The following is a 13,087-nucleotide window of genomic DNA, read 5'->3' as shown; positions in this document are numbered from 1 at the left end:
AAATGTATATTTTTATGCAAATTAGCCTTTTGGTGCATAATGGGCGGAGCCATAAGATCGAGTGCACCTTCTCTCTACAACATCTTCTACTCAACCTTTAAGAGTTCTCTGATCTCCTTATGGATTGAAGGGAGTTGTTTCCTGTGGATAAGGGTGACCGGTGAGCAGGCAAGGGCCGGGACCCCTAACGATTGCGAGAATGGGACCCTCACTAATTTAGGGAACAGAGGTCCTGTTCGCACTAATAGATGGAGTGGGCAGACCCATACTCGACCGGCTGCTCCATCCATGTTTCCGTTCTCGTGATCAGTGTGGGGTGGTCCCAGTGGTTTTACCCGTCATGCGAATAGAACCTCCAGCAACCTTGAAGAACGGGTCCCATTCTCGCTAAAGGTTAGAGCGGAAGGTCTAGTGCAGTGATGGCTAACCTATGGCACTGGTGCCAGAGGTGGCACTCGGAGCCCTTTCTGTGGGCACTCAGGCCATCACCAGAGAGGAGTCCAGGTATCTTCCTGCAGTCCCAAACAGCCCAGGACTTGCTGTGCACAGAGCTATTTTAAAGTGACAGCTGTACCTGGGACTATTTTCTGCTATATTGGTGTCCTCAGGTGCTGGTATCAATGAAAACTGTGACAGAAAAGGAAGTATAAATCACAAATTAAATTTCTGTGCTGGCACTTTGCGATAAGTAAGCGGGTCTTTGTTGTAGTTTGGGCACTCGGCCTCTAAAAGGTTTGCCATCACTGGTCTAGTGTGAATCCTGCCGCTCTATCCATTATTTTGCGAATGTTCTCTTGATCGGTGGGGGTTCCAGGAGCCCTACCCTAGTGAGAATGGGATCCCCAGCAGTAGTTGGTACAACCCCTTTAAGGCTCGGTAGGTATTACTATTTCTGGTCATATTTGTAGGCCCTTTTTAATGAGCATGGACATCGTCTAACAGGACCACTACCAATAGCTGTCAATAGAGAGACTGATTTGCATAATTCTTTTCCCAGGTTGCATTTCCTTCCCTTTCTTGATCTCCTCAATGTAAACCAGTGCTCCCTAAATGATATACGTGTGGCTTTTTATGTTGCACGTTTTGATTTCAGGTTCATAAAGTTTCTACCACTGTTGTACGTATCTTCATCTGTAGATCATTTATCTTTGCGCTTCTCCTCGCTTGTTATCTTGATGTTCTTGATCTCCGAAAACCTCATGTCGTACGTCATTCGATGCCCTGTATGATTAGGGAAAATGGAGCAGAGGTGCCTTTCATACTGCTCAGCAAGATCCTTCTGGATCCAGGCTAATGGAAAAAACTCTTGCGGATTGCAGAATGACCCAAATAAATGCTGCCTACTTCTATAGGAGGGTCCTGTTTGTAGGAAGATGTGTAGGGTAGTAGGCCTGGGGAGCCTTCTAGTCTATGTAGTTGACCATGGGGGGGGACTGAATTTATATTCTAGACTGGAAGCTTACCAGTTGCACTTGAGCCGTCTCCTCACACCGTTGTGCTCTTGGCTCTCTGCATTGAATTTCCCTGCAACCCCTCCCCTTAAAGGCTTGTAAAGAACCATACTTTTATAATGTTACCCCTTTAGAATAAGCTCTACAGACATGTCTTTTCTGTTTCACAACCTCCTCTGTCATCTTTTAATTAAAATTTGCTTCTTGGTGCACTGTGGGTGGGGCCATGACACCAATTAAAAATGCCATGTTGCTCACACACAAGCACGTCGCACACCCTCTGCTCGGCCCCTCGGGCTCTGGCGCGCGCCTCTGCTCGGCCCCTCGGGCTCTTGCGCGCGCCTCTGCTCGGCCCCTCGGGCTCTGGCGCGCGCCTAGAAGGAGAGCAGTGCAGGGGGTTTGCTTTCAGAGATTGGGTGAAATGCTATTTCATTGCTGGAGTATGCGGACCTTAAGTCTTATAGTCTGAAAAATATGGTGATTTGCATAAATACACAAGTTAATCTACAGGATGACAGATTGTTGGAGGGGTATGGAAAGTGCACCTTGCAGACTCGTCACGTGGACCTCTGCTCTTTGACTACAGTTTAAGTTTTAGCCATTTCTCTTACAACAAAAAAGAATCCTCTAATCGGGTCATCGTGTGATATGGACTTGGTAGCGGATAGCCACTGACCACGTTGCCTGCTATTATTCACAGCGGTGTGCATTGCGTCTTTGTTCAGCTCCTGGATACCTGTCATATACAGAACGTTTCAATCTTCAGAGTTTTTCATTCCGACGTCTTCCACTATAAATGTGCGGGAACAAGCTCATTCTTATGTTAATACAAACATTCTGGGGCCGAGATTATTGTGTTTGCAGAACATTGAGTCGTCGAGCTCCCCGCAGAGGACGCCTTTCTCTCCTCTTCCCTGGAAGGATGAGGCGTCGCAGCGTGACACATTTATGCACTTCCAAATAATCTCTGTGGATGCCAATTCAGAATAAATCAGGTTCATCGCTTCCTTCACGGCGTCCCGCTTCCCTTCAGTGGAGCTTGGAGAGACGCGACGCGCGGTGGCTGACAGCATTTAATGCATTTCACAAGGACCTTCCTTCATCTTCTGTACATCTCCGAGGGAGGGCGGCCATATTGTTTGCTTAACTGATGTGCGGGACTAATCTACGCTATAAAGCAGGACTGTCGTTTTGGGATTGTCTTACTTTCGAGCAACAATAATCTGGTGATTAGGAAATTAGCTAATCAGAACCACCCCTAGTGCACTTCCAGGATGATACGCATATCCATAAAAAGATGATTTTTCTCAGCATTGCTCGGCACAGTTTGTAGCCTCAAAGATCTAAAGGCTCCGCCTAGATGACACTTATTGGATTGACAGACTGCCTTTAAGACCTGACACACTAGTGATCTATGTAATGGAGACTAGAGATGAGTGGACTTAACGTTCGTATTCGGTGGCATGACCGGGACATATTGCCGGAATGGCAGCCATACACCCAATTCAGCAAATTGATGCCCCCTGTAACTAGCCAAGGCTCTGACTGAGCAAGAGACTCCACCAATAGACGTCCATTAGAGATGAACAGACCCAAAGTTCAGGTTCAGCCACATGACCCAGACATATTGACCTAGGGGTCGGCCAGACAGCAAATCCAACACATTGATGCAACTAGCCATGGCTATGACCAGCCAGGGGGGAGGGCACCATTACATTCTATTAGAAATGAGCATATCCAATGTTCTGGTTCAGCCACTCGACACAGACATATTGGTGGTTCAACGCCCTTAACTACTAGCCGTGGCTATGATTTGTCATATTTGGCTGGTTGAAGCGATCATCAGGTATCCTCATCTCTGATGGAGATCCCACGTTACAGGACACGTTATTGGAGCCAACAAAACGGCTCACCACAAGGTCTATCAGATACACAGCGGTAGAGGAAGCTTGTGAACTTCGTAATGGTGAGATCAGACGTCCATGAAAGCACCAAAGAGCATCACACAAGTCTGGAATGTTGGATCCATAAAGAAGCCTCGACTTCAATGTCCGGAGAAGCGTCTCCTCCAGTTTTTCAAAAAGAATGAAATGCGGACATTAGAAGATGGAAACGAGTGATCGGAGCGATGAGATAATAATCAATGGACTGGGAAATAATGGAGGCATATGGGTCTGGAAGAATCGAGAGAAAAGAGGGTAAACGGTCAGAGAGCTTGAAGGAACTGTCAAGTTGTTTGGAGGAAGCCTGATGATATTGGGTTGTTTAACAGCCAAAGGCATTGGGTCTTTGACAGGTATGGATGGTGGTCCTAATGCTGAGCCTTATGTGAGTATCCTGCAAGAGGAGTTCCTTCTACACTGAGGGACTATGGGTATGAAAAAGGTGATATAGTGCTCCAGCAGACAACGATCAAAGCATATGTTGAGATTGGTGGTGAACCATTCTTTACCAATGAGTAGAGTTGAAGGAACGCCACCACAGTCCCCCCTCTTCCCCCCCCCCCCCCCCCCATACTGGAAATACTGTATAAGCGGAGGCTCCTAATATTACCACTAAAAAAAAAACTGGGAAAAGTTATGGCGTAAAAGCCCTAGGGGGAAGCTACTACTCTTATAAAATGTCCATCAGCAGACGCACCTCATTAAAGGGAACTTGTCACCAGGGACGTCATTTTCACTAAAGACAGGTTGCAGAAGCCCATGACACCTGCAGTGCAAATCTGCCTCTCTGCCTTTTCTAAGCATTTGTATAACAATATAATTGTGTGTTATAACTTACCTTGCACCCTGACAAAATCCTGGGGTAGTCACAGGGGTTGGGCTTTGGTTTGGATGCATTTCAAAATACAACATGTGCCTTGTCTGTGTTACTCACTCCTCAGATATTGGCCCCCACCATTGTGCTCCTGTACAGCTCCTCCTCCTTCTCAGAGGTCACAGCCTGGTCAGCCTGACATCGGTGGGGGGAGGGACAGAGTTGTACAGGAGCACAAAGATGGAGGCAGCCTGCAGCTCAGACAAGTCACATGTTGTTTTTTGAAATGCATCCAAACCAAAGCCCAACCCCTGTGACTACCCCAGGATTTTGTCAAGATGCAAGGGTAAGTTATAACACACAATTATATTGTAATGCAAATGTTTAGAAAAGGCAGGGGGGCAGATTTGCACTGCAGGAGTGATGGGCTTCTATAACCTGTCTTTAGGGAAAATTAGGTCCCTGGTGATAGGTTCCCTTTAATGAAATGTCCACCACAAGAAAGAAAGAGAAAAACAAATCTATACTCCCGTTCCGGCTTCTTCTCCCCGGCACCACTGCTCTATCTTCTCCTTTCGACCTGGGCGCAACTCTATGATATGGCGTCAGGGTGTAAGGGCCCGCCCTCGGGTAATGGTGGATCTTCATAAAGGGGCCGGGTATGGGCAGACGTGGGCCCCATAGGCCCGTACCACCTATATGAAGATCTGCCGTTGGTGGGAAGTTCTCTTAAGCCAACTAATGTCCAAATACCTCAATCACTGGTTTTAAATTGATGGTTTTTACTTGCTTTGTGTAACTTCTGATTATGACCTGGGACCTTCACCACCACCACCAGGCCCAGTAATCCCGGGACATCTTCTCCTCCTAATGACCAGCAATCCTGACAAGTCTTCAAGCTTAGAACCGGTGAAGCGTTTGCTGGTGATGGGATTCTGCTTGAGCTTTGCAGTGTGGCTTTTATTTTCGCTCTCTTCTATCTGTGGAATTTAAGATGTTTGCCAAGTGCTGTGATATTTCCTGTGTAAGCTTCTCTTCTTCTTTCGGAACAGCTGCTCTTTATATCGGCTTATTGACGGCAGTGATCACCCACTCTTACTGATTTGATGCAGGGGTCTTCTTTTTTTTTTTGTTTAGCTTTCTTGTATTTTTTGCACAAATTATTAAATTTTTATTTATTTTTTTTTTTTAAATAATGAATTAAAACCTATTTAAATTTTGTATCTCTGGGATTGTACCGACCAGACCCACCACCACCACCGAACAGATTATATCAGTGTGACAGGTCAGTTGCGATCTGCTGATGCGGTGCCACACAGGTCCTTCCCGTGGTGCTAGAGGTCATGTGACGGGTGGTATACTGAATTATTCAGATCCGCTCACATGACCTTCCGTTGGGCCATGAGCCGCAGCAGTGAAGGAAGATTGAAAGGCTGTAGCTCGCAGCCCAATGTGACCGGAGCCCAGAAATTCGGTATAGCTCCGGTCACATGACCTCTAGCACCACGCCCTCTTAAAGAAGGGCCTATTTGTATGGTACTGCAGATGGCAGCGTCTCCAGGATTGCCATTGTGCAGTCACACTGTACTGTCCCACAGTGATGGAGAAAAGCCACATGTGAATTTATCCGCACTGGCCTTCACTAAAGGAGTAACATTCAAATTGCCTGTAAAAGTGTCTTTGATGCTTGTACAGGCGTTGGTGCAACCTCTGTGTGCAAATGTTTTTTTTTGTTTTTTTTTTTAATTTCACTGCATTTGTAATTTTTTTTTTTTTTCCATCTTCCCAGTACATGGCATGGAAAATTAAATGGCACCACTAGAAAGTACAATTTGTTATGCAGAGAACAAGTCTCATCTATCTCTGTAAACTGCATCGGTGGCTAGAGGTTAAAATAAATCTCCAACTTACATGCAAATCAACTGAGATGAGTCCTTTTTAAAGACTGGAGGGGTGATTTCAGATGCCCCTATCTTGCTCAGTACAGCAGCTAGAACCATGCTTCAGGTGTCATTGTAAAGATGAGAATCTATTCTTTCATACATAGTCATCCAGTCATCTCTGCTTCTGTAGCTCATAGTAAACCACAGTTGTGCTCCTCATTGACAGCTAATGACACTATCCCTTCAGTCTCTAAAAATGACTCCTCTCAGGGGGAAAAGGTGACTCTCTTCTTGCTTCTTCTCTAGTGACCACTCCTGTCAGTTCAGGCAGGGATTCAGCAATTGTGTTTGGCAGGACTCTGGATGTGACAAACTTTTCTCTTAATTCCAAAGAATCCTAAATTTTATTTCTTTTTCAACAAAATTTTTTGGAAATCCACTAGATGATGGGCACTTTATTAAAATACCGACCCAAACTGTTCTGCTTCTTGCAGGATCTTGTAAATATAGAGATGTTCCTGACTGCAAAAGAAGTGGAGGAATCCCTGGAGAGGCAAGAAACCATGACCTGCCTGGCCTGGTGCCACGACAACAAGTCTAGACTTAGGAAAATGAAGGTGCAGTATGTGGCGGGTTGTGCACTATGTGCGGGTTTATACAATGTGGTGTTAACATGGATCACAAGCAGAGGGGGCAACCTCATGGAAAACTATTCACTGGGCACCGGATATCAATTCACCATCCAAAATATTCCCCAGTACTTACACAGTGATTTAGCCTCCTTACGTGTCCCCCCCAAAGCGGGTCTCCCCTTCTATCCACTGTCAGGGGGGATTGAGATGACTGTAGCTATAGGAGAACCTGTCACCATATATTACTCCATTATCCTACTTCCCCCTTCAGGTACAGTATGAAATGTCCTTTCTACAATTTCCTCTTTTTATGTTAAATCTCATTTATTTGCTTAAAAGAAGAAAAAAAAAAAAATTCTGAAATCGGAGAAGGGTCATATTTTGCCTGTGATGAGTTAAGTTGAAAGACTGCAGGGGGAGGGTCGCTGCAGATGCCCCTATGTTTGGTTCTATAGTATCTAGAAACCTGGTACTGGTGTATGTGTTTTGGTAAGAGCCTCGTCTAAAGGGGAAATGACACTTCCCCTTTAGACTCTAAACTTGACTCCTCTTGGGCAATAAGTGACTCTTTTCTGCTCATTTTTACATGATTTTGGAGTAGATGTTTTATAGGTTAATGGTTGAGATTAAACAGAAGAGGAGATTCTATAAAGGACATTTCATCCCTTACCTGAGGGGGGCTGCTAGTTTAATGGGGTGTAACTGTGAGTCCCTTTTTAACCACTGTATTCCCATAAATTGGGGTCTGTGGGTGGGAGTCCTATGGGTAGAGCTTCGAGGTCAAGCAGCAGGGTAGTGCTGACCAGCAGTATTAAAGGCTCCCAAAAGTAACCAACCTATTGCCCAAAACCCAGCGCAGCGCCCCTGCACACACACTGTCATCCCCTGTATCAGTCTCTGCCCACATTGGGGCTTATGTTTTGTGGTATGGGAGGAAATCTAACACTCCGTATGTGCACAGGGGCTGCCCATTTGTCCGTCTGATGTGATCCCAGTGGTGCACAGTAGCTGAGCCCCCATGCCGCTTACCCTGGGGCGTAGTAGAATAGTCACCTATAACAGCTGGTGCTATGGGGCTTACTCCATCCAAATCCATCCTGATAAACCAGGGACATTACTCATAGATCCAGGCACCGCGACTGTGGTATCTTCTTATATTTGTTATCTATGGTCTCCTTCCTTTTTAGATCAACTTTTAAAATTATGCTAATGAGCCAGAAGGGCAAAGGGGGTTACAACGGCCTCTCCATGTTGCAGATTCACAGGTAGTTATATTTTGCAGGAGCACTTCCCTCTCAAACTGAGTGCGATTCCATCAAGCAATGGGTTAATCAGACTGTGAAGCTACAGCTTGGAGGGGCTCTGGTAACACCCCCTATACCATGAGTTGGGCTACTGAGCCAGAAGGGCTCCTGAGGGCATTGCCAGAGCCCCCCCCCCCCCCCCTGTGCTTTAGCTTCAGAGGCTGTTACTGTCTTCTCCTACGCTCTCTGTCTGATGTCTCACACAGTGGGAGGAGGGAAGTGCTCCGGCACAGTGAAACCTCCTGTGACAACATGGAGCGGCTAGGTTAACACCAATTTTTAAATGATGCTAAAGAGCTTGAAGTGTTACCCTAGCTCCTCCATGCTCTGTGTTCCCAGGCGGGAGCACTTACTTCCTCCCACTGTGCTAAGCTACAGCACGGAGGGTCTATGGTAACGGCCCCTAAGCCCTTCCAGCTCATAGCGTAATTTTAAAAGTTGATTTTAGCAAGGAGAAGGCAGGAGGCCATGGATAACAAATATAAGAAGATACCACAGTCACGGTACCTGGGTGTATGGGGTAAGTGCTCCTGAATTATCATCATGGATTGTGATTTCCTATAAAGGCCATAAACTCCGTATAATCTGTGACTAATAAATCTTCTCCCCATGAATGGGATTTCTCAATTACAAACCTCCGGCGCCCAGTGGAGCAGATCTAGCGGATATTAATAATCCGATTAAAGGCACTTGAGCAAAACGGCAGCGCCCCCAGGAGGTGATGGGAAGCCCAGCAGAGAGACGCAGATAAGGACTCTGCATTAATGGGGTCATAGGGCGCAGGGGTGGCAGTGGGGTCTGGGCTGGTTACAAATTTGGTAGTTTTGTATTATTTCCATGGAGGTTGGTTTTGTGGGGTAGTGGTGGCCATATATCATCACGACTCCCCTTTACATGTGCCGTGTGTGTCCCTGACTCCTCCGCTCTCATCCCCTCTGTCCTCCTGCCAGGACCTTCATCACACTTGGCAGAACACGATAAGATGTGGATTAGATGAATCTCTCCCTGATCTTAAAGTGGAATTACACTTCTCATTATTTTGGATCCACACATCTCCCTATTCTCCCTTATCGGAGAAACTCTGTACATAACTCCTCTTTCCTGTTGTCAAATGGTGCAAAGTATTCTAATCCGATCTGTAGGATTTCCCCCTCTATCCCACCAGTCATGAAACGGAGGGTCCAGTTCTGATTTATCAAAGAAAGCAGCGGCTCAAGCATCCGCACTGCCACTTTATTCGGTACTATGGGACCGGCGAAGGTTACTGAGCACAGCGCTCATGTATCTCCGGGAATCCCTTTTTCACTGTCTACATGAGTGTCAGAGAAACTCAATTGCTGTGCTCGGCAATTTCCAGCACTCCCACAGTATTGCGTGTAGTGGCTGTATGTAGCTCGAACCGCTACTCCATTCAATTGGTGAGCACGGGGACCCTGTTCTTGTGATCCGTGGGGGGGGGGGGGGGTCCCAGCTGTTGGACACTTGCCGAACTATCCTGTGGATAGGAGATCATGCCTATACTTAATACAACCCCTTTAACCATCTCCATATATAATAGTGACACTAAGAAATACAGTCTGTTACGCAGAAAACAAGCCCTCATAACGCTCTGCACATGGAAAAATGTAAAAAAGTATGGTTTTTCTGGAGCGAAAAATTGAAACTCAAAAATGGAAAAAGGGGTGAAGAAAGCATCTCTGCACCAGACGCCTTATCAATCATAACCTTGTAAAATAACATGGGGGGGGTCTCTATATGGCCCTGAACCTTGGTGTATACTGCTAAACAGGGTCATGGCACCACATGGGGCTCATATGAGGTTTACATCACCTCTTGCCTCCACAATTTATAAGGCCCCTTCACCTCTCCAAATTACAATAAAGAAGGAGTTTGTTACCCAATATTTCTCACTTCCGCTGCAGAGAACGTAACAAATGTGCACCATGAGCCCAACCAGGAACCTGCTATATAATTTGTTCTTGTTTCCTCTGTTATTCCTCCTGCAAATATATGACCACATAGGTAATTGTGTTCTCCCTCCTTGGTCTGTCCCTGTTGTCTTGGGTTATACTGGTTCTGTCCTACATGTAAGGTCTGGTTCTGTCTCCTCCTGCAGAGCTGCCTGGAGTTCAGCCTGAGGATCCAGGAGTTCATCGAACTAATTCGACAGAATAAAAGACTGGATGCTGTTAGGTAAGAAGAGGAAAATATATCGATCTATGTGGAGGTAAAGGAGTTAAAAAATAAAACCAGATACTTAGGTCACTTACATTTTCATACTTCCAGTATTTGGGCCCAGTCACTGACTGCAAATTTTGGGGGATTACAGCAATTGCTGCAGCCAATGAGTGGCCTCGGCGGTTTCCAGGTGACATCACGTCCTGTGTTATCCCCAGGTACAAGGAGGCCACTCATTGGCCGACCCTCTCGAGCAAGAAGTAAGGCCCAAGACCGGACGTACCAGATCGGGGGAAGTTCTGTTCTCCTGGGTTTTTTTTTTTTTTTTTTTTGCCGAGGCTCTCTGGGGATTTTCCAAATTCTTGGCAAAGCCCCTTTAAAAGGAAATAAACCCCTTAAGTTTTAAACTAGACACACTTATGGGGGAGCGCTTGCATAGTCGCGCAGGATCGGCAAGTGTGTTTAGATTAAAACTTGCCTATCCAAGGGGTTGACTTCCTTTCTAAGGTAATTCTCCAATCCCCTGACTAGTGACGAGGTGTGTGCCGGCCCCAAGACAAAACTGTATATGTGACAAATGCCAAGTGTAACCAGCTATCCTACATATCTACTATGGTCCTAGGACTGGGCCTTGTGGCTGCCCACCTACCTCTCTGAAGCCCTCCACTTGTCCTGCACCTCCTGTCCCAGCACTCTACGCGGCGGCCGCTGCGCTCTCCTGCAGAGACCGGCTTTTACAAATCCACTAAAATCCTTAAAAATGTAAATCTGTATTAATAAGCCCCTGGTGGCACGAGGCGGCGTGACGTTACGTTACATGACGTGTGCCGGCTGAGGAGATCTATGAGGGATGACTGTAAAAATCCTATCTGAAAACCCAAAGCCGCGAGGTCCTAATGACGGCGCAGTGTAATGTCTGGGATACGGGCTGGATCATGATGGCGCCAGTCTATATATCACTACGTGTGCGTAGCCAGAGGTTCACCTCCTGTACCCCTAGTCTACATGGGTGACGCACAGATTTAGGCCTTCCCTTCCCTATGCATAACTAAGAGGGGGCACAAGTGCCTAGTGGGCGGTCCTGAGCCCAGCAAGTGCCCAGGAATCCATCATCATAAATCAGGGGCACTTACCATGACTGTGGTTAATCTTCTCCATGGCCTTTCCCTCCGTCTAAAATCAATTGTGCTAATAAGTCAGGTTTTGGGGGGGGGCCTTACCAGAGCACCTCTGTGCTGCAGCTTCACAGGCTGTTAAACTGTTTCCCCCTTGTAATCACACAGTAATAGAAATTAAGGCCGTGCACAACCTTTTTTTCAAATGCATATAGAGTTTGATGTAAATGGTGTACACTGTGTACTATCGCACAACTCTTAATTGATAAAAAGTCGTGCACATTAATATGAGAGGAAGGATCCCGAGACTGTTGCACACCACATACCAAGAAGTGCTAACCATCTATCTGCAACGTAATCGTACAGTGGGAGGGGGGGAAGTGCTCAGCCACCGAGCTGATACCATCCCTTTAATACATGGCATTGCCCCTCCATTGGGGACAATGGGGGAGATTTATCGGAAGTGTCCGAGAGCAGAACAGTTCTAGATGCCCAGAGCATCCAATCAGAGCTCAGCTTTCATTTTCCCACAGCTGTTTGTAAAATTTAAAGCTGAGCCCTGATTGGCTTCCGTGGACAACTAGAACATCTCTGCTCTCCGTTGTACATTATGAAGTGTTTCCCAGTGTTAATGGCGTCTTCCCTCCTCCCCTGCAGACATGCTAGAAAACATTTTAGCCAAGCGGAAGGAAGTCAACTGGATGAAGTGCGACAAGTGATGGGGATGCTGGCCTTTCCTTCAGACACGCACATCTCTCCTTACAAGGTAACTACAGCCACGCTCCATCCACAACTACAGCCATTTATCATCCAAATTAAACCATAAAGACCTCACTTAAAGGGTAGGTCCACATAAAATAGCATCCTCTGGTGTAGTGGGCCCTGCTCAGAGGATTACATCAGTTGGTTTTCCATTCATTTATAATAATGCTCCTCCTGCTCTATAACATGCTGCCTGCAGATAGGACATTATGTACAATCTACTCAGCTGCTCTTGCTCTGTAACATGTTGCCTGCTTATAGAGCATTATATATAATCAGCTCAACTGCTCCTGCTCTATAACATGCTGCCTGTTTATAGAGCACTATGTATCATTTGCTCAGCTGCTCCTGCTCTATAACATGCTGACTGCAGATAGGACATTATGTACAATCTGCTCAGCTCCTCCTGCTCTATAACATGCTGCCTGCAGATAGGACTAATATAGGAAGGTGACCGGATCTTTAGATTTGGTGAACCAGACATTCCCTTTCATCCTACACATTTGTTTTCCATGGATTAACTCCATAATTGCCGTAGGTCTTCCTGCTGCGGGAGATACCAGGTCTTGGATCGCTCTAGCGATGAGTTTTCTCGGTTGTGTCTCTGACCTCATCCTGTTCTCTATTCCCGGCTCATCACCTGGTTGGAGCAGTAAATTGCAGGTTGTGTTCTCCGCTCTATAATCATCATCTAAGGATCTGCTGTTATCTGCCGCCCTCCCCGGGGACTGATCTTCAGGTCACTGACGTCTTTGTACAATGTTCTCCTCTATGGGGGGGGGGGGGGAGTTCTGGTTTCTGTGCTTAAAGGCCCGGCACTTGTCTGACCTGGATTTGGGTCCGTGCATGGAGATGAGAGGGGGTCCCACTGGTTGGAGCACCATCATTCTTCATTCTATCTGTGGACGCAGCGATTAACTTCTTCTCTCCGTAGGATGAGGGTGAAGTAATTATTCTATGGAATATGTGCCTGTGATTGGATAAAAGCTCTGGATCTCTCTTGTA

General features: G+C 46.3%; 1 protein-coding gene across 2 annotated transcripts in view; it reads left to right on the top strand.

The window, feature by feature from the left end:
* The window catches only part of MAEA (macrophage erythroblast attacher, E3 ubiquitin ligase), a 30,409-nt gene that overhangs the window by 14,076 nt on the left and 3,246 nt on the right, over positions 1-13,087 (top strand). For both annotated transcript variants that reach the window (XM_072126233.1, XM_072126234.1), the window contains exons 4-6: positions 6,586-6,708; positions 10,144-10,220; positions 11,978-12,086. In XM_072126233.1, the coding sequence (XP_071982334.1) occupies positions 6,586-6,708; positions 10,144-10,220; positions 11,978-12,086 (309 nt within the window). The remainder of the gene's footprint in view (positions 1-6,585; positions 6,709-10,143; positions 10,221-11,977; positions 12,087-13,087) is intronic.

Source organism: Engystomops pustulosus, chromosome 1 (genome assembly GCF_040894005.1).
Source record: "Engystomops pustulosus chromosome 1, aEngPut4.maternal, whole genome shotgun sequence".
In the NCBI taxonomy this organism is placed as follows: Eukaryota; Metazoa; Chordata; class Amphibia; order Anura; family Leptodactylidae; genus Engystomops; species Engystomops pustulosus.
This window is presented reverse-complemented; position numbering and strand designations above follow the sequence as displayed.